Source organism: Ranitomeya variabilis, chromosome 2 (genome assembly GCF_051348905.1).
Source record: "Ranitomeya variabilis isolate aRanVar5 chromosome 2, aRanVar5.hap1, whole genome shotgun sequence".
NCBI lineage: Eukaryota > Metazoa > Chordata > Amphibia > Anura > Dendrobatidae > Ranitomeya > Ranitomeya variabilis.
In genome coordinates this window covers 955,748,307-955,772,356 of record NC_135233.1, presented here as the reverse complement: position 1 = coordinate 955,772,356, position 24,050 = coordinate 955,748,307, and the positions used below count along the sequence as shown (strand labels likewise).

Sequence of the window (24,050 nt, the reverse complement as noted above, 5' to 3'; positions counted from 1 at the left end):
AACACCAAAAACTAAGCAAGCAGGCACAAACACAGTGATGATTGAGGGCTTGAGTATCTATAGTGGGCCCCGATCCACACAAAGCGCTTGGAGATTGACCAAACTCCACACTTTCTTAATATTGTGAGGAAGGGGGTGAGAGAAATAGGGATTTTTGTGTACTCACCGTAAAGTCCTTTTCTCCGAGCCATTCATTGGGGGACACAGACCGTGGGTGTATGCTGCTGCCACTAGGAGGCTGACACTAAGTGATACAAAGAAAGTTAGCTCCTCCCCTGCAGTATACACCCTCCTGCTGGCTCTCAGCTAACCAGTTCGGTGCAAAAGCAGTAGGAGATCAATAACAACATATGAGCGTATAGCATGTCACATTACATATGAGAGTATAGCATGTCAAATTATAAAACAAGCACAAACTAATAATAGGGAGGGAGCTGTGTCCCCCAATGAATGGCTCGGAGAAAAGGATTTTACGGTGAGTACACAAAAATCCATATTTCTCCTTTGCCTCATTGGGGGACACAGACCGTGGGACGTCCCAAAGCAGTCCCTGGGTGGGGAGAAAATCAGATCAGGCCGGTGTAACCGCTACTTACAAGTGCGTCACCGCGGCCTGCAGAGTCCGCCTGCCCAGACTCACATCTGTGGAAGTGTGGGAATTACAGTGCTTCAAAAATGCATGCGGACTAGAGGAATTCGCAAGCTTGCGGCCGTGCTTGCCGACGTCTGGTGTCTAGAGCCCTCAGACAGGGAGATAGGCTGACATCTAGCACGGAAGGACTCCTGGATGGTGAAAAGAATCCACCAGGCTAACATGGCTGATGAAACGGCTAAACTCTTCCTGTGACCATCAGGAAGCCTTCTTACCATCGAGAAGCCCAAGTAAAGTGTCCAACCTTCGGAAGGACGCCGTCCTCGATACGTACCCACTCGGAGCACTCACTTCTTCCAGATTATGGAGAACCCATTCCGTTTTGTGGACTGGAGCCGAAAGAGATGAGAGAAGGACGATGCCCCTGCGACAGTGGGAATACAATACCACCTTGGTAACGAGGGAAGGAGATGGCCTGGGGGCGACCTTGCCTTGATGGTAATAAGGAAAAAGTCTGAAAGAACAGAGTGGCGAGCTCTGAAGACTCATCAGGATGACAGGAATGCAGAGAAACAAGGGGAGCGACCATCCCTGATAGTAAAGTCTGTCCGTATCAAAAAAGGAGTCTACTGTAAGATCCCCAGGACCATTAAGGTCCCACAGATCTAACGGTACGCGGTAGAGAAAAACTACAGGTGAAGACTCCCTACTAGAAATTCCATATTTGCAGTTTTGTCGCAAAAAATACTAGCACGGCAAGCGAGAGAACCTGACATTGTCAGTGTGGGTCTCCCGGGACCAGTGGGGCCCTTTCTGCTTCCAAAAAGATCTCAGAAGTAGTGGAAGAGAGGTTATGGAAATTGGTACCATGGAAGAACTGAGCATGCACTGCGATGGTCTTGGATCTCGAGGTCAAACCATGAACTGGAGTACATTGGTGTTCAATTTGGACGCCATCCGACGTACATCTGGAGTACTCCAGTGAAGGCAGATGTGATGGAAGACTTCCGAGTGAAGTTCCCACTCACTTGAGGAGAAAACCCTGACGGCTGAATATGTCTGCCGCCCAGTGTTCTACTCCAGGGATATGTACTGCTGAGATCACCGAGTGATAGATCTGGGCCCATCAGAGAGTGCGAGGTACCTCGGCCACGGCGCTTGACTGTGGGTACCTGCTAGATGGTTGACGTATGGCGCAGCCGTGACATTATCCAATTGAAGACGGATGGTTGACCCGCCTGAAGGCAGTGGACCTGCTGTAGGATTAGCCGTACCGTTCGGATCCCCAGAGCAATGATCGGGAGAAGACTGGCATTGGTATTCCCTAATAACCATTGGACCAGGAGAAGGCTCTAGATGAGGAAGGAGGAGGACTGCCCTTTGAAAGCCTGATTGACTTGCTGAAAACGAGCGGAGCGTAAGAAACTGCTTCCATTGTCGTCTTTTTCCCCAGAACCCTCCTAGCGAGTTGAATGGACCGAGGGAATGAGTGACCAAGTGCCGAGCTCCCTGTTGAAAGGCCACGACCTTGACTCGAGAGAAGATTACCATCCTTCTTGTGAAGGATCATCCTCAAAAAGGATCTGCTGGGCTGGGAATGAGGAAAAACTTGTCTAAGTTTAGCTGCTAGCCCAAGTGAGAAGGTATTGCAAGTGATACAGACGACTCAGCGTAGTCCTGGAAGAGCGGCTAGAAAGTCGACCAAATAGGGCAGGACGACCAAGCTTCTAGGGTGCAAGAGGCACATGACAACCGCCATGACCTTTGCGACCACTCTGGTGCGGTAGCCAGGCTGAAGGGCAAGGTCGTGTTCGAAAATGCTGTTCGCAAATGGAAGGCGAAGGGATTATTGTAGAGGGGAAAAATAGGAATGTGAGGGTAAAAATCCCAAATGTCGATGGATGCTAGAAACTCCACATTTTTCTGTTGGAAGTAATGGCTGAGCGGAGGAACTCCATTTGAAAAAGGAGGACCTTGTCAAAGGTTGTTAGAAGTTTGAGGTCCAGGATCAGTCTTACTTTTCATTCCCCCTTTTTGGAAACCAAGATACCTTAGATCTAGACTGTCCTGGACAACGCTTCCACTACTGGTTGGGTCTGTAGAAAAGAAACGATCCCTTGTTAGTCTCCCGCTCAGATTTGATTGGCCAGCTGTACTGTCTTCGGGGAATGGTTACTTGTGTGAATCGAAGTAGTTAAGGTCTCTGACCAGGAGACTATAGGTCCAGCAACCCATGAGACGACTAAGGAAGGGTAGAGCGCTGAACCCGAAGCCACAAGACGGAACGAACCAGATTTGCTATCCGACCGTCTGTGGTATATTAATTGATGATACATCGGGCAGGGACACTGGTAGGTACCGTATTTTTCCGACTATAAGACGCACTTTTTTTCCTCCAAATTTGGGAGGAAAGTGTGGGTGCGTCTTATAGTACGGATATAGCATGTGGGGAGGGGGGCAGCAGCGAGTGGGATCGCAATGATATCCCACTTCAGGATGTCCCCGCTGCCAGAATCAGCTGCTGGGGAAACCACATGGCCCCGCTGATTAAGTGCAGTGAATATTCATTAGCGGCTCCCCGCCCACCGATCAGCTGAGCGGTGAGCAGCAAATGAATACTGCACTTAAGCAGCGACACAGTTTCCCCAGCACTGATTCTGGGGAGAATCAGTGTGTCCGGGGGAGGAGGCAGCAGCAGCAGGGGTCAGGAGATCGCTGCATACCTGCCTGTGCTGGACGCTGAGCTGTCTGTGGTGCACAAGGAGGACCTGTGTGATGTCAGAAGTGGGCGGGCTGAAGCATCACATGGCAGCTCAGAGCCCTCCCTCTTCTGACATCATCATAGGTCCTTCAGACTCCCACCTAGAATCTGCAGCTTCCTCTTATGTCCTGTGCGTGCGCTGTGGAAAGGCAACAAGAGAGAGGGCTCTGTGTGTGCAGCCATGGGATGCTCCAGCTTTTACCTCACCACAGGCTGGCTCCCACAATTAAGAGGTTAGTCTTTACAAAACACAATAAAGCACTCTGCCACTCCTTTGGTGAACTATAACTCCCAGCATGTCATAGGATCTGCAGGACATGCTGGGAGTTATAGTTCTCCCATGGGATTTTAACCCCTTCATGACCCAGCCTATTTTGGCCTTAATGACCTTGCCGTTTTTTGAAATTCTGACCAGTGTCCCTTTATGAGGTAATAACTCAGGAACGCTTCAACGGATCCTAGCGATTCTGAGATTGTTTTTTCGTGACATATTGGGCTTCATGTTAGTGGTAAATTTAGGTCGATAATTTCTGAGTTTATTTGTGAAAAAAACGGAAATTTGGCAAAAAATTTGAAAATTTCGCAATTTTCACATTTTGAATTTTTATTCTGTTAAACCAGAGAGTTATGTGACACAAAATAGTTAATAAATAACGTTTCCCACATGTCTACTTTACATCAGCACAATTTTGGAAACAATTTTTTTTTTTGCTAGGAAGTTATAAGGGTTAAAATTTGACCAGTGATTTCTCATTTTTACAACAAAATTTACAAAACCATTTTTTTTAGGGACCACCTCACATTTGAAGTCATTTTGAGGGTTCTATATGGCTGAAAATACCCAAAAGTGACACCATTCTAAAAACTGCACCCCTCAAGGTGCTCAAAACCACATTCAAGAAGTTTATTAACCCTTCAGGTGTTTCACAGCAGCAGAAGCAGCATGGAAGTAAAAAATGAACATTTAACTTTTTAGTCACAAAAATGATCTTTTAGCAACAATTTTTTTATTTTCCCAGCGGTAAAAGGAGAAACTGGACCACGAACGTTGTTGTCCAATTTGTCCTGAGTACGCTGATACCTCATATGTGGGGGTAAACCACTGTTTGGGCGCACGGCAGGGCTTGGAAGGGAAGGAGCGCCATTTGACTTTTTGAATGAAAAATTGGCTCCAATCTTTAGCGGACACCATGTCATGTTTGGAGAGCCCCCGTGTGCCTAAACATTGGAGCTCCCCCACAAGTGACCCCATTTTGGAAACTAGACCCCCCAAGGAACTTATCTAGAAGCATAGTGAGCACTTTAAACCCCCAGGTGCTTCACAAATTGATCCGTAAAAATGAAAAAGTACTTTTTTTTCACAAAAAAATTATTTTAGCCTCAATTTTTTCATTTTCACATGGGCAACAGGATAAAATGGATCCTAAATTTTGTTGGGCAATTTCTCCTGAGTACACAAATACCTCACATGTGGGGGTAAACCACTGTTTGGGCACATGGTAAGGCTCGGAAGGGAAGGAGCGCCATTTGACTTTTTGAATGAAAAATTATCTCCATCGTTAGCGGACACCATGTCGCGTTTGGAAAGCCCCTGTGTGCCTAAACATTGGAGCTCCTCCACAAGTGACCCCATTTTGGAAACTAGACCCCCCAAGGAACTCATCTAGAGGCATAGTGAGCACTTTAAACCCCCAGGTGCTTCACAAATTGATCCGCAAAAATGAAAAAGTACTTTTTTTTCACACAAAATTTCTTTTAGCCTCAATTCTTTCATTTTCACATGGGCAACAGGATAAAATGGATCCTAAAATTTGTTGGGCAATTTCTCCTGAGTATGCCGATACCTCATATGTGGGGGTAAACCACTGTTTGGGTGCATGGCAAGGCTCGGAAGGGGAGGCGTGCCATTTGACTTTTTGAATGGAAAATTAGCTCCAATCGTTAGCGGACACCATGTCGCGTTTGGAGAGCCCCTGTGTGCCTAAACATTGGAGCTCCCCTACAAGTGACCCCATTTTGGAAACTAGACCCCCCAAGGAACTTATCTAGATGCATAGTGAGCACTTAGAACCCCCAGGTGCTTCACAGAAGTTTATAACGCAGAGCCGTGAAAATAAAAAAATAATTTTTCTTTCCTCAAAAATGATTTTTAGCCCAGAATTTTTTATTTTCCCAAGGGTAATAGGAGAAATTGGACCCCAAATTTTGTTGTCCAGTTTGTCCTGAGTACGGTGATACCCCATATGTGGGGGTAAACCACTGTTTGGGCGCACGGCAGGGCTCGGAAGGGAAGGCACGCCATTTGGCTTTTTGAATGGAAAATTAGCTCCAATCATTAGCGGACACCATGTCGCGTTTGGAGAGCCCCTGTGTGCCTAAACATTGGAGCTCCCGCACAAGTGACCCCATTTTGGAAACTAGACCTCCCAAGGAACTAATCTAGATGTGTGGTGAGCACTTTGAACCCCCAAGTGCTTCACAGAAGTTTATAACGCAGAGCCGTGAAAATAAAAAATGTGTTTCCTTTCCTCAAAAATATTTTTTAGCCCAGAATTTTTTTATTTTTGCAAGAGTAACAGGAGAAATTGGACCCCAAAAGTTGTTGACCAGTTTCTCCTGAGTACGCTGATACCCCATATGTGGGGGTAAACCACTGTTTTGGCACACGTCGGGGTTCGGAAGGGAAGTAGTGACGTTTTGAAATGCAGACTTTGATGGAATGCTCTGCGGGCATCAGGTTGCGTTTGCAGAGCCCCTGATGTGCCTAAACAGTAGAAACCCCCCACAAGTGACCCCATTTTGGAAACTAGACGCCCCAAGGAACTTATCTAGATGTGTGGTGAGCACGTTCAACCCCCAAGTGCTTCACAGAAGTTTACAACGCAGAGCCGTGAAAATAAAAAATCATTTTTCTTTCCTCAAAAAAGATGTTTTAGCAAGCAATTTTTTATTTTCACAAGGGTAACAGGAGAATTTGGACCCCAATATTTGTTGCCCAGTTTGTTGTGAGTATGCTGATACCCCATATGTGGGGGTAAACCACTGTTTGGGCACATGCCGGGGCTCGGAAGGGAAGTAGTGACGTTTTGGAATGCAGACTTTGATGGAATGGTCTGCGGGCATCATGTTACGTTTGCAGAGCCCCTGATATGCCTAAACAGTAGAAACCCCCCACAAGTGACCCCATTTTGGAAACTAGACGCCCCAAGGAACTTATCTAGATGTGTGGTGAGCACGTTCAACCCCCAAGTGCTTCACAGAAGTTTACAACGCAGAGCCGTGAAAATAAAAAATCATTTTTCTTTCCTCAAAAAAGATGTTTTAGCAAGCAATTTTTTATTTTCACAAGGGTAACAGGAGAATTTGGACCCCAATATTTGTTGCCCAGTTTGTTGTGAGTATGCTGATACCCCATATGTGGGGGTAAACCACTGTTTGGGCGCACGTCAGGGCTCGGAAGGGAAGTAGTGACATTTGAAATGCAGACTTTGATGGAATGGTCTGCGGGCGTCACATTGCATTTGCAGAGCCCCTGATGTGCCTAAACAGTAGAAACACCCCACAAGTGACCCCATTTTGGAAACTAGACCCCCGAAGGAACTTATCTAGATGTGTGGTGAGCACTTTCAACCCCCAAGTGCTTCACAGAAGTTTATAACGCAGAGCCGTGAAAATAAAAAATAATTGTTCTTTCCTCAAAAATTATGTTTTAGCAAGTAATTTTTTATTTTTGCAAGGGTAACAGGAGAAATTGGACCCCAACAGTTGTTGCCCAGTTTGTCCTGAGTACGCTGGTACCCAAAATGTGGGGGTAAACCACTGTTTGGGCGCACGTCGGGGCTTGGAAGGGAGGGAGCACCATTTGACTTTTTGAATGCAAGATTGGCTGGAATCAATGGTGGCGCCATGTTGCGTTTGGAGACCCCTGATGTGCCTAAACAGTGGAAACCCCTCAATTCTAACTTCAACACTAACCCCAACACACCCCTAATCCTAATCCCAACTGTAGCCATAACCCTAATCACAAACCTAACCCCAACACACCCCTAACCACAACCCTAACCGCAACACACCCGTAACCCTAATTCCAACCCTAATCCTAACCCTAATCCCAACCGTAGCCCTAATCCCAACCCTAACCACAACTGTAACCCCAACACACCCCTAACCCTATCCGTAACCCTAACCACAAGCCTAATCTTAACCCTATTTCAAACCCTAGCCCTAATTCCAACCCTAACTCTAATTCCAACCCTAACCCTAAGGCTATGTGCCCACGTTGCGAATTCGTGTGAGATTTTTCCGCACGATTTTTGAAAAATCTGCAGGTAAAAGGCACTGCGTTTTACCTGCGGATTTACAGCAGATTTCCAGTGTTTTTTTGTGCGGATTTCACCTGCGGATTCCTATTGAGGAACAGGTGTAAAACGTTGCGGAATCCGCACAAAGAATTGACATGCTGCGGAAAATACAACGCAGCGTTTCTGCACGGAATTTTCCGCACCATGGGCACAGCGGATTTGGTTTTCCTTAGGTGTACATGGTACTGTAAACCTGATGGAAAACTGCTTCGAATTCGCAGCGGCCAATCCGCTGCGGATCCGCGGCCAATCCGCTGCGGATCCGCGGCCAATCCGCTGCGGATCCGCGGCCAATCCGCTGCCAATCCGCTGCGGATCCGCTGCCAATCCGCTGCGGATCCGCTGCCAATCTGCTGCGGATCCGCTGCCGATCCGCGGCCCATCCGCTGCGGATCCGCTGCCAATCCGCTGCGGATCCGCTGCGGATCCGCTGCGGATCCGCTGCCAATCCGCTGCCGATCCGCTGCGGATCCGCGGCCGATCCGCTGCGGATCCGCTGCCCATCCGCTGCCGATCCGCTGCGGATCCGCGGCCGATCCGCTGCGGATCCGCGGCCGATCCGCTGCGGATCCGCTGCCGATCCGCTGCGGATCCGCTGCCGATCCGCGGCCCATCCGCTGCGGATCCGCTGCCGATCCGCTGCGGATCCGCGGCCGATCCGCTGCGGATCCGCGTCCGATCCGCTGCGGATCCGCGGCCGATCCGCTGCGGATCCACGGCCGATCCGCTCTGTGTGCACATGCCATAACCCTACCCCTAATTACCCTACCCGTAACCCTAACCCTACCCCTAACCCTACCCCTAGTTCTAACCCTAGTTCTAATCCTAACCCTAGAGGAAAAAAAAAAAAAAAAAAAAATTCTTTATTTTATTATTGTCCCTATGGGGGTGATAAAGGGGGGGGGGGGTTATTTATTATTTTTTTATTTTGATCGCTGTGATAGAACCTACCACAGCGATCAAAATGTACCTGTAAGGAATCTGCCGACTGGCAGATTCGGCGGGCGCACTGAGCATGCGCCCGCCATTTTCCAACATGGCGGCGCCCAGCGAGGAGACGGACGGACACCGGGAGGATCGGTAAGTATGAAGGGGTGGTGGGGGGGTGGATCGGAGCACGGGGGGGGGGGAACGGAGCACAGGGGGGGTGGGTCTGGGCAAGGAGGGAGCGGACAGGAGGACGGGGGAGCCGGCAGGCGGACGGAGGGGACCGGACCCCATAACAGAGGACGGGGGGGGCGATCGGTGGGCGTGGGGGGGGGTACTTCAGTATTTCCAGCCATGGCCGATGATATTGCAGCATCGGCCATGGCTGGATTGTAATATTTCACCATTTTTTTAGGTGAAATATTACAAATCGCTCTGATTGGCAGTTTCACTTTCAACAGCCAATCAGAGCGATCGTAGCCACGGGGGGGGTGAAGCCACCCCCCCTGGGCTGAAGTACCACTCCCCCTCTCCCTGCAGATCGGGTAAAATAGGAGTTAACCCCTTCACCCGATCTGCAGGGACGCGATCATTCCATGACGCCACATAGGCGTCATGGGTCGGATTGGCACGGGTTTTCATGACGCCTACGTGGCGTCATGGGTCGGGAAGGGGTTAAAGCAGCACTACAGTGTTATTTTGCAGTGCTGGAGTGGTGCTTTCACTATAAGCCATGTGCCCCCATTCTTATACTCACCCTCCAGTGTCTTCATATAGTACTTTACAGACACCACACTGGTCCCACAGCTTCCAACATAATAACATACTATTATATATAATAACACCACATATAATAGTATGTTATTTATGTTATTAAATATTTTACCACATTTTTTTTGCTTCAAATATTTTTTTTCCCTATTTTCCACCTCTAAAACCTGGGTGCGCCTTATAGTCCGGTGCGGACTATAGTCCGAAAAATACGGTATACCATGAGAAATTCTACCTGGTTAGTCTGCCAAGTGGCAGAATGCGGGGCTGCATCCAGCAGGTCAGGAAAATACAGTGCCTTGCCATCGTCGTGCAGAGTAGAAAATTAGGAACCCTCGATCCACCATCCTCTTAACAGGGAGGAATCGTCCGCTTTCTTGCATCAGCCGCTAAATAGTGGTGATACAAAGAAGGGTGCTCGGACGCCAGGGCAGGTTGTCTGGCGAAAGGCTTGGATGCAGAAGAGGATACATGGAGGCGACACTGCATGTGCTCGTCTGTTGATGGTGGGTGAGGAAATCGGTGCCCTTTAAAGGACCCGTCGCCCTTAAAAATCAGACCAGGTATGGCATCCCACGTAGAGGCTTCTGTCCAGGGAACAGCTCGTCAATTTGTTGATATAAATAGGCGAGTCCCTCTTTTTCTGAAGCTCTGGCAATCCAAGGCAATATCTGATCCATATTCAGAGCGTTGTTCTCAACAAATCATAGAGGAGAGATCAGGAAATGAAAACTTCCGTTTTCTAGACGCCTGTACATTTTTCTAGAATACTTGCCTGCTAGCCGACGGCTCCCATTGTAGGAGAGGGACCATGTATATCGGTCCTGCGAGCACTCCGAGCCACAGAGGGTTCACAGAGGGATTCGATCTCTTGGTCAGAGAAACCATTGGTTGCGGTTAGTGACAAAGTCCACTGAGGGGGACTAGGTACTCTGAGATAAACTGGGATCAGCGGCGGAGGGCTCCAGAGCTCAGTTAGGGTGACCAGCTTCGGATTGAACATGTGACCTTAAGACCAGTGAATACTGGTCATGCGCCTTTAAGACTAGGGAATACTGGTCACGTGCCTTTAAGACCAGGGCATACTGGTCACGTGCCTTTAAGACCAGGGCATACTGGCCATGTGCCTTTAAGCCCAGGGCATACTGGCCATGTTCGTAAGACCAGGGCATGCTGGTCATGTGCCTTTAAGACAGGGGCATTTTTCAAGGATTACGCCAGAGGTGAAGCCCCTTGAGGGGAACTAGGTACTCTGGGAAGAGCCGGGATCGGCGGCGGTGGAGGGCTCCTGAGCTCATTTGAACTAAGTACTCTGGGGAAGGTGACCGGCTTCTGGCTGGTCATGACTTAAAGAGCAGAGAATGCTGGTAATGTGCCCCTTTTAAACTAGGGAACCTTTAAGGCCAGGGAATGCTGGTCATGTGTTTTTACAAAGCCAGGGAAAGCTGGACATGCACCTATAAGACCAGAGACTACTGGGCATGCGTCTTTAAGACCAGGGAATGCGGTCATGTACCCTTAAGACCCATGCCTTTAAGACCGGAGCTTGCAGGACAACCAGAGATTACAGGCCTTAAGTATTCAAAAATAGGGAACGCTAGTCCCTTTATGCTGCCAGAGGAGGATTCTCCTTACCGAGATTCTGAGTCCCCCGTCTGGAATAGCGCTGTCTGAGTATCGCGATGCTGCGATGCAGCAGCCACTTCCGGATGAGCTCGTGTCCGGAAATGAAGATGGCCGCCAAGAATAGAGTTCTCGTCCTGAATGAGAGGCGCCTGAATGGGGGGGCGGAGCCTGAAGTGCGGCCTAGCATGGGCTGGAGTTCCAGGTTGCGGCCTACACAAACCCGAAGCCGGGGGCTAAATTTTTTAAGCCAGCCGGCGCCGAACAGGGGAAAATGCGCAGAGCCCTCCAACCGCTCGAGTCCCGACACTTACCCCAGTATGCAGCTCTGTTCAGCAGGTCAGAAGGTAGAAAAGATCCTGTGCTGTTGCTGCTGTTTGGACGGTGCAGGGATAAGAAAAGTCCTCAATCCATCGTCCCTTTAGCAGGGAGGAGGAGAGGAACCGTCCGCCTCCTTGTACCATCCGCTCTTAATAGTGGTGGTGCAGTGGGGGCTGCTCGGACGCCACGCTGGAGAGTGCCTCTGAACAGCCGAGGGTAAAACCTGGTGGGCAGGGCTGATGTCCGGCAATAGGCCTGGCTGCAAAAGAGGATACTGGAGGTGACACACCAGTGCTCGTCTGATAAGGGAGGGGGGAGATCGGTGCCCTTGAAGGGGCCCGTCGCCCCTAGAATCAGCTCAGGCAGTGGCTTCCCACGTCGCAGGAGAGGATACGGAGAGGTAAAACTCCCGTGCTCGCCTGTTGATGGTTCGGGGGAGATCGGAACATGAAAGAATCCGTCGCCCCCTTCGTCCGTTGTAAAAGGTAAATGTAAAAAGAGTTCTTTGGGTCTGAATAGAAGACCCGTCCGTGTGCCTCCTACGGACACTAAGCAAGAACTGGTTAGCTGAGAGCCAGCAGGAGGATGTATACTGCAGGGGAGGAGCTGAGAGCCAGCAGGAGGGTGTATACTGCAGGGGAGGAGCTGAGAGCCAGCAGGAGGGTGTATACTGCAGGGGAGGAGCTGAGAGCCAGCAGGAGGGTGTACACTGCAGGGGAGGAGCGAACTTTCTTTGTATCACTTAGTGTCAGCCTCCTAGTGGCAGCAGCATACACCCACGGTCTGTGTCCCCCAATGAGGCGAAGGAGAAACCTGCATTTCTTCGCTCCGACAGCGCTGAGAAAATTTACAAAATCAAATCCTCTACATTTTTGGAACCTTTTTTAAGACTTGGATACAACTCAGACAAAAGGTATTCTCTCTCCACAGATATTCGTGGCTTTGACAGGGACAAAAAAAATGAATTTAACATTCACTTTTATATTTATACATTTGGATTATAGGGAATCACATTGGCAGAATATATGCTTATAAACCAACACTCACCAAAAAGAAGAAATGCGGGTGTGCCGATTACACAGAGTATCTATTTTCCTGGAAAACTGCCTGTCTGCATCTTTATTGTAGTGCACCTGAGGAAGAGATCCATTCGGCCTCGAAACACGTTGGTAAGAAACTACACTCTACTTCTAATCATCTGAATCCTACACCAGCAGCGCGACACCCGCAATTCTCCTTTTTGGTATATATCAGCGTTGGATTCTCCAACATCACAAGGAGAGCCAAAAAAAAAACCTGCAATACTACAGCATGCTATAATAGGATTAACAGCCTGTGTGTGCTTTTGTCAATCCCTAGTTTATTATAAACCAACATTTGGCTTTAAAACATATATTACTTAAGGTTTAAAGGGAATCTGCCACCAGGTTTTTGTTATCCCATCTGAAAGCAGTATAATGGAGGGGCAAACACCCCGATTCCAGTGATGAGTCAATGACTGAGCTGCTTGCTGTAGTTTCGATATAATCACTGTTTTACCTGCTGCATATCTAGCAGAGCTCGGAATGCTAAGCTCTATATAACCCCGCCCACACCACTGATTGGCCGCTTTCTGCCCTTGTACAGTGCACACAGAAAGCTGCCAGGGAGCAGGTTATACACAGCTCATGAATATGGAGGACTGCCTGGCAGCAGGTGTACTAGTCTTTAATTATATTCTCCTGCTGGTAAAACAGTAGTTTTATCAAAACTAAAGCAAGCAGCCCAGTGAGTTACATCACTAGGCTCAGGGTCTTTGGCTCTAGATTATGCTGGCAAAAACTTGGTGACACGTGTTTTAAAACCACAAAGTAAAGCGTACAGAATGAGCAAGGCTGCTCTTCTCGACACCATTACTAGAACAACCTGCACATTTTACAGTGGGGGACTGCACCCAACATATAATTACCAATTAGTAATTTCATATCAGACTAGTTCTACAAAACCGCGTCAGTCGGTCGGACCAATAATTAGCATTTCTATCAGGATTTTCTCTTACAGGTTTCTTAGGCTCCATGAGTAAAATCTGAGGGGGTGGTCGCTCAACAGGGGCTTGCTGAGGTTTAGGCTCAGAAAACCGCGAGGAAGGCTTATACAACTTTCCTCTCTTCTCATCCGACTCTTGTTGTTCTTCTGCAATAGAATGACAGAAACACTGCTGAGAACAATCGATAATCATTATCAAAAAGAAACAACGTCTGCCAGCGAAGACCTACTGACTAGAAATGTAGTTCTAACAGGTTCTGGGTTCTCATGAGCTCTGTGGATTAACGGTGATTATTTTTTCTTAATCTACCCCACTCCCAGCCCCTGACACTTAGAACTATCGTATTAAAAAACAGGCAAAAAATACCACAAGCAACATGAGAACACAGGCTCCATTTTAGTTTTAACTGGTATCTCCCACTACTGGTCATCACAAGCTTAATCAATACAGTACATTTTCACCTCTCGATAGCGACATTGTGTGCGTTACGTCCCAGCCGCAGCCAATGAGCGGACACTCGTCAGCTGCAGCTCATGATATTTCATCAGGGTGGGCGTCCGCTCTGCTGACATAGTAAAGGCTGCAGCTGACGAGCAGTCACTTGGTGTAACCCCACGTCACTGTCGAGAGGTGAATGTGCATGCTTTCTATTTTAATTCGAGGCCTGGACTGGCGAAGATGAAATGACTCGGTAGGAAAAAACCCTTTAACTTTAGACGCTGCCTCTGCATGTGGAAGAAACTCATACAGGAGCAAGAGACAGATGGGGCTAAAAAAGAACAGGCACAATAATTATGTGCCCGTAGTAACGTAAATTGTGCACCAAGCGCCCTGCCCTTGTGTTCTGCAGGAAATGTACATTTTTCTGTAGGCTTGGAGAGAAGTTCAGGTGTATCAGGTGTACAGGGAAAAAGGAGGGTGTTTTTTTTTGTTTTTTTATCCCCCCTTCATTTCTATTGTTGTATGTGTAGTCTTTTACTGCTTGTTACAATTTCCTGTGAGTTTCTTTTGTTATAAGGGCAATGGTAAGCACAAGCTGTGTGTGTCCCCTGCCGACACCATAAGCAGATCACAGATTTAATGGTAGCAGCCCATTAGCTCACTTCCACTTGAATATTCCATTAGTTCTACCACCGGTGTCTTTACACTCCCCGTCTAAAGGTACCGTCACACTCAGCGACGCTGCGGCGATATAGACAACGAGCCGACCTAAACTAGATCGCTGGAGCGTCGCTGTTTAGGTCGCTGTAGAGACGTCAAACACAGCAACTCCAGAACGATGCAGGAGCGATCCAGTGACGTAACGGCGACTCACTTCTCGTTCTCGCTGGTTGTTAGCTCCATGTCAAACGGCCGGAGTGTACCGACTGGCTAGAAGGAGACGCTGCGACGCCCCCTATGCTCATTGCTGGCATCGTTGCATTTGCTGTCAAACATGACGATACACGCCGACCTGGGAACGAAATAAAGTTCTGGACTTCTAGCTCCGACCAGCGATATCACAGCGGGATCCAGATCGCTGCTGCATGTCAAACACAACGAGATCGCTATCCAGGACGCTGCAACGTCACGGATTGTTGACGTTCTCTTTGCAAAGTTGCTGAGTGTGACGGTACCTTAAGGCTCAATAACACTCAGATACTGCAAAGTGTTGGTCTCGGGACATGAACATACCTTTAGTGGGGTTGACAATGCCCCCTCTGACAAATGTTTTCACTTTGCTGGCATCACCTCCTTCAAACGCGGCAAGGAATTCCTCGTAGATCTCCGCAGCAGCTTTCTCATCCTCCTGTGTAGTAGGAAAAGACAGGTCTGTGCCTCAATAATGTTCAAACCAAATCATCTTCTCGTAAATAAGTATAATATATACAGTACTGTGCAGGAGTTTCAGGCAGGTGTGGGAAAACATGCTGTCAAGTTAAAAACTATTAAAGCTTCTACGTTTTAATTCTCATTATCAATTACCAAGGTATAAGAGGTGCAAAGTTAAAGGGGTTGTCCACTACTAGGACAATCTTGCCTTGAATTAAAGGTTTGGCTGATCCAGCGTTGTCAGCATTCGCGGTCCTGAAGCGCTCGTGTGATGTTGGGACACGTGGTGCCCGTCACCCAATCAGCAATGGCGCCACTGTCTCCGCTTGTGTACGGATTGAACTTGGAAAGGAAGTCAGGGCTGCAGCTGATCCCCGCACGGGAGCTCCGGGACCGTGAGATCTGTAGCGGCATCGGCACGGAAGGAGAGTACAGGCTTTTTTATCCTAGTAGTGTACAACCTCTTTAAATCAACAAAAAAATCTAAGCCAAATCAATATTAGGTGTGACCACCCCTTGCCTTCAAAGCAGAATCAATTCTAGTTACACTTGCATACTATTTTTGAAGGAACTTAGCAAGGAGGTTATTCCAAACATCTTAGGCTACGTTCACATTTGCGGTCAGCGCCGCAGCGTCGGGCGCCGCAGCGGCGCCGCATGCGTCATGTGCCCCTATATTTAACATGGGGGCGCATGGACATGCGTTGTGCTGCGTTTTGCGCCGCATGGCCGCAAGCGTTGGACGCAAGAAACGCTTCAAGTTGCATTTTTTTTGCGTCCAACTTGCGGGCAAAAACGACGCATGCGGCGCAAAACGCAGCGTTTTAGCGTGCGTTTTGCCGCGTTTTTGTTTGCGTTGTGCGCTGCGGCGCCGACGCTGCGGCGCACAACGCAAATGTGAACGTAGCCTTAGAGAACTAACCACATATCTTCTGTGGACATAGGCTTCTGTAAATCATTCTGTTTCTTCATGTAATCACAGACTCTGTGAGGGCCATATCATCATTTCCAGGGCTCCTTATTATTTCCACTGAAGATAGTTCTTAATGACATTGGCTGCATGTTTGGGGACATTGTCCTGCTGCAGAGTTAATTTGGTGCCAGACGCCTGCCTGATTGTATTTCATAACTGATAAATATCCCTCTATATTTCTCAGCACTGATGATACCAAGCAATGGACAATGTAGATAGCGTGGTCAGCCAAAGAGACTGTGCACCAGATGAAAGACACATCATTCATACATCCATGTAAAACTGTAATATGTCAAACAGCGCAATCTGCTCAAAAGTGGCAGCGACCATTTGGAGCAAGTTACACTCCTCTACTGGTCGGAAAAGGCCAAAAGTTGTCTTCATGGAAAAATTGCAGCCAAAAGACTTTATTGCCAACCAACGTTCAAGTGAACATGAAAACATAGGAACTGGGGTGCAGAAAAATGGCAGCAGGTTTTCTGGATTGAGGAGTCACAATATGAAGGCAGTTTGTTGCTGAAGGGCTGGAGGGGGGTACAATAATGCATGTCTGCAGGCAACAGTGAAGCATGATGGAGGGTCCTTGCATGGTTGGGGCTGCATTTCAGCACATGGAGTTGGGGGATTTTGTCAGGAATAATAGTGTGCTCAATGCCGAGAAATGCTATTCCAAAATGCAGTGCCATCAGGGAGGTGTCTGGCTCCAATGTATTCTGCATAAGAACAGTGACCCCAAATATACAGCCAATGTCATTAAGAACCATCTTCAGCACAATGAAGAACAAGTAGTCCTGGAAGTGATGAAATGCTTCTCACCCCTCCCCGAGACCTGATCTCAACATCGAGTCTGACTGGGATTACATGAAGAGACAGAAGGGATGTGCGCAAATCTACACTACAGACGATCTGTGGTTAGCTCTTTATCTGGAATATTGTCCCTGCCGAATTCCTTCAAAAACTGTGTGCAAGTGTACCTAGAATTTATGGTGTTTTGAAGACAAAGGAAGGTCACGCCAAGTGTGGATTTGATATAGATTTCTTTATTATTCATTGACTTTGCATTTTGTCAAATAAATATAAATTCGTAACACTTATTTTTAAAGCAAGATTCCCGGTGTCGGCATTGGCCACACAGCCCCAAAGCATGATGGAACCTCCACCAAATTTTACTGTGGGTAGCAAGTGTTTTTCTTGGAATGCTGTGTTTTTTTGCCGCCATGCATAACGCCTTTTTGTATGACCAAACAACTCAATCTTGGTTTCATCAGTCCACAGGACCTTCTTCCATAAAGAAATTGGCTTCTCCAAATATGTTTTGCATACCTCAGCCGACTCTGTTTGTGGCGTGCTTGCAGAAACGGCTTCTTTTGCGGCTTCTCCTTGTGCAACGTGCGTTGTATAGTTGAACGATGCACAGTGACAACATCTGCAGCAAGTTGATGCTGCAGCTCTCTGGAGGTGGTCTGAGGATTGTCCTTGACTGATTTCACCATTCTTCTTCTCTGCCTTTCTGATGTTTTTTCTTGGCCTGCCACTTTTGGCCTTAACAAGAACTGTACCTGTGTTCTTCCATTTCCTTACTATGTTCCTCACAGTGGAAATTGAGAAGTTAAATCTCTGAGACAGCTTTTTGTATCCTTCCCCTGAACAACTATGTTGAATAATCTTTGTTTTCAGATCATTTGACAGTTGTTTTGAGGAGCCCATGATGCCACTCTTCAGAGGAGATTCAAACAGGAGAACAACTTGCAAGTGGCCACTTTAAGTAGCTTTTCTCATGATTGCATACACCTGGCTATGAAGTTCAAAGCTCAATGAGGTTACAAAACCAAAAAAAGTGCTTTAGTAAGTCCGTAAAAAGTAGGTAGGAGTATTTAAAACAAGAAAATAATAAGGGTGCCCATACTTATGCACCTGTCAAATTTTGTTTGAATGCAGATTACACATTTTCTGTTAGTACAATAAACCTCATTTCAAGGCAGAAACATTACTGTGTCCAACAGTTATTAAATACATGAAACTGAAATAGTTGTTGCAAAAAAAAACATTTTTTATAAAACATTAAGCTTAAGATTAATAGGGGTGCCCAAACTTTTTCATATAACTGTATATTAAACACACACTAAACACTGGTCACATTTCTTTGGGGATTACAATCTTTAAACACGTCCTACATGTTTTAAGAATAAATGTGCAAAAATGCGATGAAGGATTGGTTATCTGGACTGCAGTCTACAAGCCTACCATGCAGGCCGCTAAGACGATGGGCCATTTGGTCGGTTCATGCACAGTCTGACTACATTGCGCAGCAGCTAGTTGTGGCTCTGCATCAGGCACCTTCAGTAATTACAGTATGTCTTCTCAGGTTACAAAAAAAAACAAAAACTGTTGTTTCCAGCAGGTGACAGCACTACAGATGGTTACTGTGAGGAGTACATGGATGGGATTCACGATCCGACCTACATGGCCAATTTCAAAAATCTAAGGATTTTTGCAGGGCACAAAATAAAAAAATTGTGTGAATGAATAAAGGCACTTATGATTCAGCAGCTCTGTAGTCACAGGGTTATCTCCTATATATGGGTTTAGTGGTAAACCTGCATTTTAGGGACTGGACTTACTGCTAGCCACGTAGACTCCATCTGGGTAGTTGACGTCTTTTTAGGTTTCTATTACAGGTGTCACTGACCGATCTCCATCCTTGTGCTTCTCCACTGAGAGTGTCATGAATTGCTAACCACTCTAGGCAGTTCTTTTATTTAACTCTCTTAAATAGCATCATTAATTCCACAGCACTTTGCAGACCTCACCATCACGGTCCCCATGAGTGCTTACAATCTGAATTCCCTACCAGTAAGTCTTTCAATCTTTGATTGTCTTTTATGCGGCTACTGTATCATATGGACGCATCATTTATGACATAATGGAAGATTCAACACTAACTGCATTGGAGCTGTCGTACTTGACTATTCCTGCACCAACCACTTTGTGAGAACCCAGTCAAATTCTGTGTGTGGGCATGGCCCAACTTAACAAGCAGCTGCCACCATTCCTCTTCTCACCAGACTTAATCATTGGACCCCATCAATATGTAGTGACACAGGCATTTGAAAAGGGAATGATAACTCAATTGTTAATTTTAGTGGTGAGCACAAGAGCTCATTACTCGGGCTTGCACCGACTATCGTGGGTGCTCGAGTGACATATTCCAGTCCACACGTTGGCATGTTTCGCGGCTGTTAGGACAGCCACAAAAATACGGGGAATTCCAGTGTTGTCAGGCCATCCCCACATGTTTTGGGCTGTCTAATGGCCACGGGGAGTTTAATATGTCACTCGAGCACCCACGGGCAAACTTGTGTAATGAGAACTTGTGCTCATCACTACTAAAGTTTTAACCCCTTAGTGACTGAGCCAAATTTTTGAAATCTGAGTGTCATTTTATGTGCTAATAACTCTGCAACGCTTCAACAAATCCCAGTGATTTTGAGATTGTTTTTTCATGACACATTATACTTTATGATAATAGTAAATTTAGGTCAATATGTTTTGTGTTTATTTATAAAAAATATCAAAAATTTGAGAAAAATGTTAAAAAATTAGCAATTTTCAAAATTTAAATGATTATCCCTTTAATCCAGATGGCCATACCACAGCAAACCATTAATAAATAACATTTCCCATATGTCTGCTTTACATCAGCACCATTTTTAAAATGTTATTTTATTTTGGTAGCATTTTAGGAGGATTAAAAATGTAGCAGCAATTTTTCATTTTTTTCAAGAAAATTTACAAAATTTATTTTTTTAGAGACTTATCCATGTTTGAAGTTACTTTAGGGGTCTCATATTGGGAAACCCCGAAACGTGATACCATTTTTAAATCAGCACCCCCTGACGTATTGAAAACTGCAGTCAGGTAGTTTATTAACTCTTCAGGTGCGTTACAGGAATTAATGCAAAGTGGTATGACAGAAATGAAAATGTGTATTTTTATCACCTAAATGTCTCTAACTTGTGAACAGATTACTACAGCCGGCAGACTCTAAGGCCGCTATTTGGTAATGAATTGCCATGGCAAACATCCGGACCACACAATCATGATCTGAGGGCACCGACTGGGATAAAGAGGAAGTCCCCACACTCTGTTAACCATATATAATGGTGTAGTCACTATTTACAGCAGCATCTAAGAGGTTAAACAAATATGGATGGTGCAAACACTGATGATGGCTGATGCAGCAAGTTGTCAGCTATAGTGGACAGCCGACAGCTGCTGGATTGTCACCTGTATGGGGAGGCTATTCTCTTATATCTCAGGTCAGTTAAAAGACGTATTGGCTGTCACTAAGGGGTTAAAGCAGCATTTACCAGTTGTATATGTCACTAGCACTGTGTGCCGACTGATTCAGAACAGAATGACGCCAGACAAGCCCTTAGAAGAGTGGTGTGCGGTATGAAAGAAAATTATGCCATGGCACATATTGTACTTTAATTTTGGCATCGGGAGAAGGCAATATTGTATGTGGTACAACTGGATGAATCTTCCGCTAACCAAATTAGTCTTTCTCATATAGCATCAGAAAGCAACCTCCAATATTAATTCTGTGAGGAGACAACGCATTCACTTTAAGGGGTGGGCCAAAATGCAAATTACCGTATATACTCGTGTATAAGTCGACCTGAGTAAAAGCCGAGGAACCTAATTTTGCCTCGAAAAACTGGGAAAATGTATTGACTCGAGTATAAGCCAGGTATGCATTGTCCCCTCATCCCTATCTTGGTATGCATGGTTCCTCATCCCCAGCCTTGTATACATGGCTCCTTATTCCCGTTCTTGTCTGCATGGATCCTCATCCCCATTCTTGTCTGCATGGGTTCCTTATTCTCATCCTTGTATTGCTGGGCTCCTTATTCTCGTCCTCGTATGCATGGGCTCTTTATTCCCATCCTCATATGCATGGCTCCATATTTCCATACTTGTAATGCATGATTCCTCATGATCCCCATCCTTGTATGTATGGCCCCCATGAGAAAAGCATAAAAAAGAAAAAAGCATCCTACTTACCTTCCCTGCACACCCTCGCAGCAGCTCGTTCCGATGCCAGCAGCTCCTGCGGCCAGGCCATCACATGTCCCCACTCATTAAGGTAATGAATATTCACCTCTCTCCACAACTATGGGAGTGGAAAGAGGTGAATATTCATTACCTTAATGAGCAGGCACCCATGAGAGCCCAGCAGCTGATGGCAGCCGGCGGCTGTAACTGTGCGTGCGCTGTAAGAGAAATGAATACTCACTGCGAGTGCAGTGAATATTCATTTATCTTTAGCAGAGGGCACAGATTTTAGCCACAGCCTCCGACTCGCTGCCCATACCTCCCCCCCTGCCGTAAACTGGGACAATAACTTGTGTATAATCCGAGAAGGGCATTTTCAGCACACAAAAAAGTGCTGAAAAACTCGGCTCATACTCTAGTATATACGGTAGTTCACAGTATAGGTTACACTGCATATTGTACTTATGAAAGAAGGTGTCTTCTACTTATGAAACAAGCAAGTCTAACACGAGTATATTCTGTAATTTGAAACCTAATTCCCTGTCTATTTAATGCAATAACCTACAGTAATCTATTTGCTGATATACTTTAGCTAAAAAATTCCCATCCTTCCCTAACTACACTCACTGCTTTTCGTATTTTTTTTTTATTTCCTACTTCCTTTTTAAAGACGCTTCATTAGAGAATCCCAGTGCATGCTCGAATACACAAATAAAAGGTCATCAGAGAACAGAGGCTGTGGTCACTTCACTTGTGGGGGTGGTGGTGGTCTCTGCAAGTTGGGTATTCTTACAACATGCACTGACAGTGCGCTTTGCTACCAGCTCATTACTAATTATCTGAGTAGACAAGAAAGCGCACTGTCATTGCGCACATCGCACAGTGAGAGCAAGGACTAGCCCAGCCCCTCCAATGAAAGTCACTGATGACACTGTTTCAGGGAGGGGGTAGATGCTGCAGTAATGAACATGCACTGATATTCTCAAACAAAGAGTAAAAAAAAAAGGAGTTATATATTAAAAAACAAACAAACACGAAAAGCAGTTAAAGAAATCTGTCACATAAGAAAAAAAAAAAAGCTATCAACCCCTTCACGACCTTGCCCTTTTCCGTTTTTGCGTTCTCGTTTTTCACTCCCCTCCTTCCCAGAGCCATAACTTTTTTATTTTTCCATCAATATGGCCATGTGAGGGCTTGTGAGGGCGGGACAAGTTGCACTTTTCAACGACATCATTGGTTTTAGCGATTTCACCCGCCGCTATTGCGGGAACATGTCAGCTGTTTAAAACATCTGACATGTCCCGGCTTTGAGGTGGGCTCAGCGCCAGAGCCCACATCAAAGCAGGGGACTCGACCTCCCCAGTAATAGTACGGCGGAGGTCGGGAAGGGGTTAAAGGGAATGTCACCCCAAAATTTGCCTATAAGCTAAGGCCAGAGCAAAGTACTGCAGTGTGCAAGCGCCGGGAAAGGTCAGAGAGGCCCGACGCCTGCGCACTGCAGTGCTTTGCTCTGCCATCAACAGGGCAGACAAAGTACGCCTGCGCCGGAGCAGCGGCAGGAAGACAAGAAGAGGACGTCATCACATGAAGATGGGAGGCGCCGGACCCGGACAGCGACACCCATTTGACCCGAACCAAACCGCCCCTGGGTGAGTATAATATAATGTCTTTTTCTCATCTTCCAGGGTACATCGGGGTTTATCTACAGCATTACAGAATGCTGTAGATAAGCCCCTGATGCTGGTGGCTACAGCTTATAAGCGAATTTTGGGGTGACAGACTTCCTTTATCCTGCAGATATGGAGTTACTCTGCAGATTAATAGCATTCTGAACCTGGCCCAGCACCCCCACTTTAAGCTCTGCCGCCAGGGGAAAATTAACGTTATTTCTCCCGGAAGTGTTCGGGTTTCAGTTATGAAGGTGGCACCAGTCGGGGTCAGTCACCACTTTGTGCAGTGACAGCTGTATCTGTGCCCCCAGCACTGACAATCTCAGAAATAGGCCTAATTTTCACGTGACATGCTCCCTTTCAGATCATGTAGTTAGGGAAGGATAGGTAATTTTTAATTAAAGTACATTAGAAAATAGATTAGATTACAGCATTAAATAGATAGGCATTTATGATGAAAATTAATTTAATTTCAGACCACCTTTTTAAAGGACAAATTTTAGCTGCCTACAAATCTCAAACAGGTTCTAGAAGCCTGCTTATGTGTCCTGGCACATAAATACATAAGTATTAAAAGTAACTATTAGTGCAAGTAGTTTCTTGCTACAAGCAGTAAAGCCTCCCTGAGGCCCTGTGTGTACAGCGAGAGGTCTCACCTTCTTTTTCAGTTCCTCTTGCTCCTTCTTGCTTAGTGTTCTCTTTGAAGCGCACATTTTGCCAATACTGAATGCTTTGAGCTTACTCTCCAGGAGAGGTTGCTGCAGGAAGAACACAGAAAAACTTTGGTTAACACATTAATATGCAGATATTCCACACATATTGGTACAAAGAGTTCTGAAATAATGCACAAGTCACAACACGTGTGAAAGTGAGAATAGTGCGAAAGACAACTAAGCACAATAGATAATATCCATGTGGAATATTATGCTGTCAGTACATACGGCACATTGTATCAGAGTAGCATTTATTAGATCTCCAGGACTTACATAGTTATACCTATTACTGTTACAAACCTGCAGTGTCCACATTTAGTCTAAAGACACTGGTCAGCCTGTAAAATTGGGGCCCTTTCCCCACCGCCCAAGCGCTTTCTGTAGCTGGAGAAGCGTGCACAGGGTTATTGTGTGATTCCCAGGAAACGTTGATAATGAGTTC

General features: G+C 46.4%; 1 protein-coding gene across 3 annotated transcripts in view; it reads right to left on the bottom strand.

The window, feature by feature from the left end:
* Positions 1-24,050, bottom strand: part of U2SURP (U2 snRNP associated SURP domain containing) — a 112,112-nt gene that overhangs the window by 54,342 nt on the left and 33,720 nt on the right. For all 3 annotated transcript variants that reach the window (XM_077290802.1, XM_077290803.1, XM_077290804.1), the window contains exons 2-4: positions 23,552-23,653; positions 15,057-15,171; positions 13,395-13,528 (exon numbers count right to left, since the gene is read on the bottom strand). In XM_077290802.1, the coding sequence (XP_077146917.1) occupies positions 13,395-13,528; positions 15,057-15,171; positions 23,552-23,653 (351 nt within the window). The remainder of the gene's footprint in view (positions 1-13,394; positions 13,529-15,056; positions 15,172-23,551; positions 23,654-24,050) is intronic.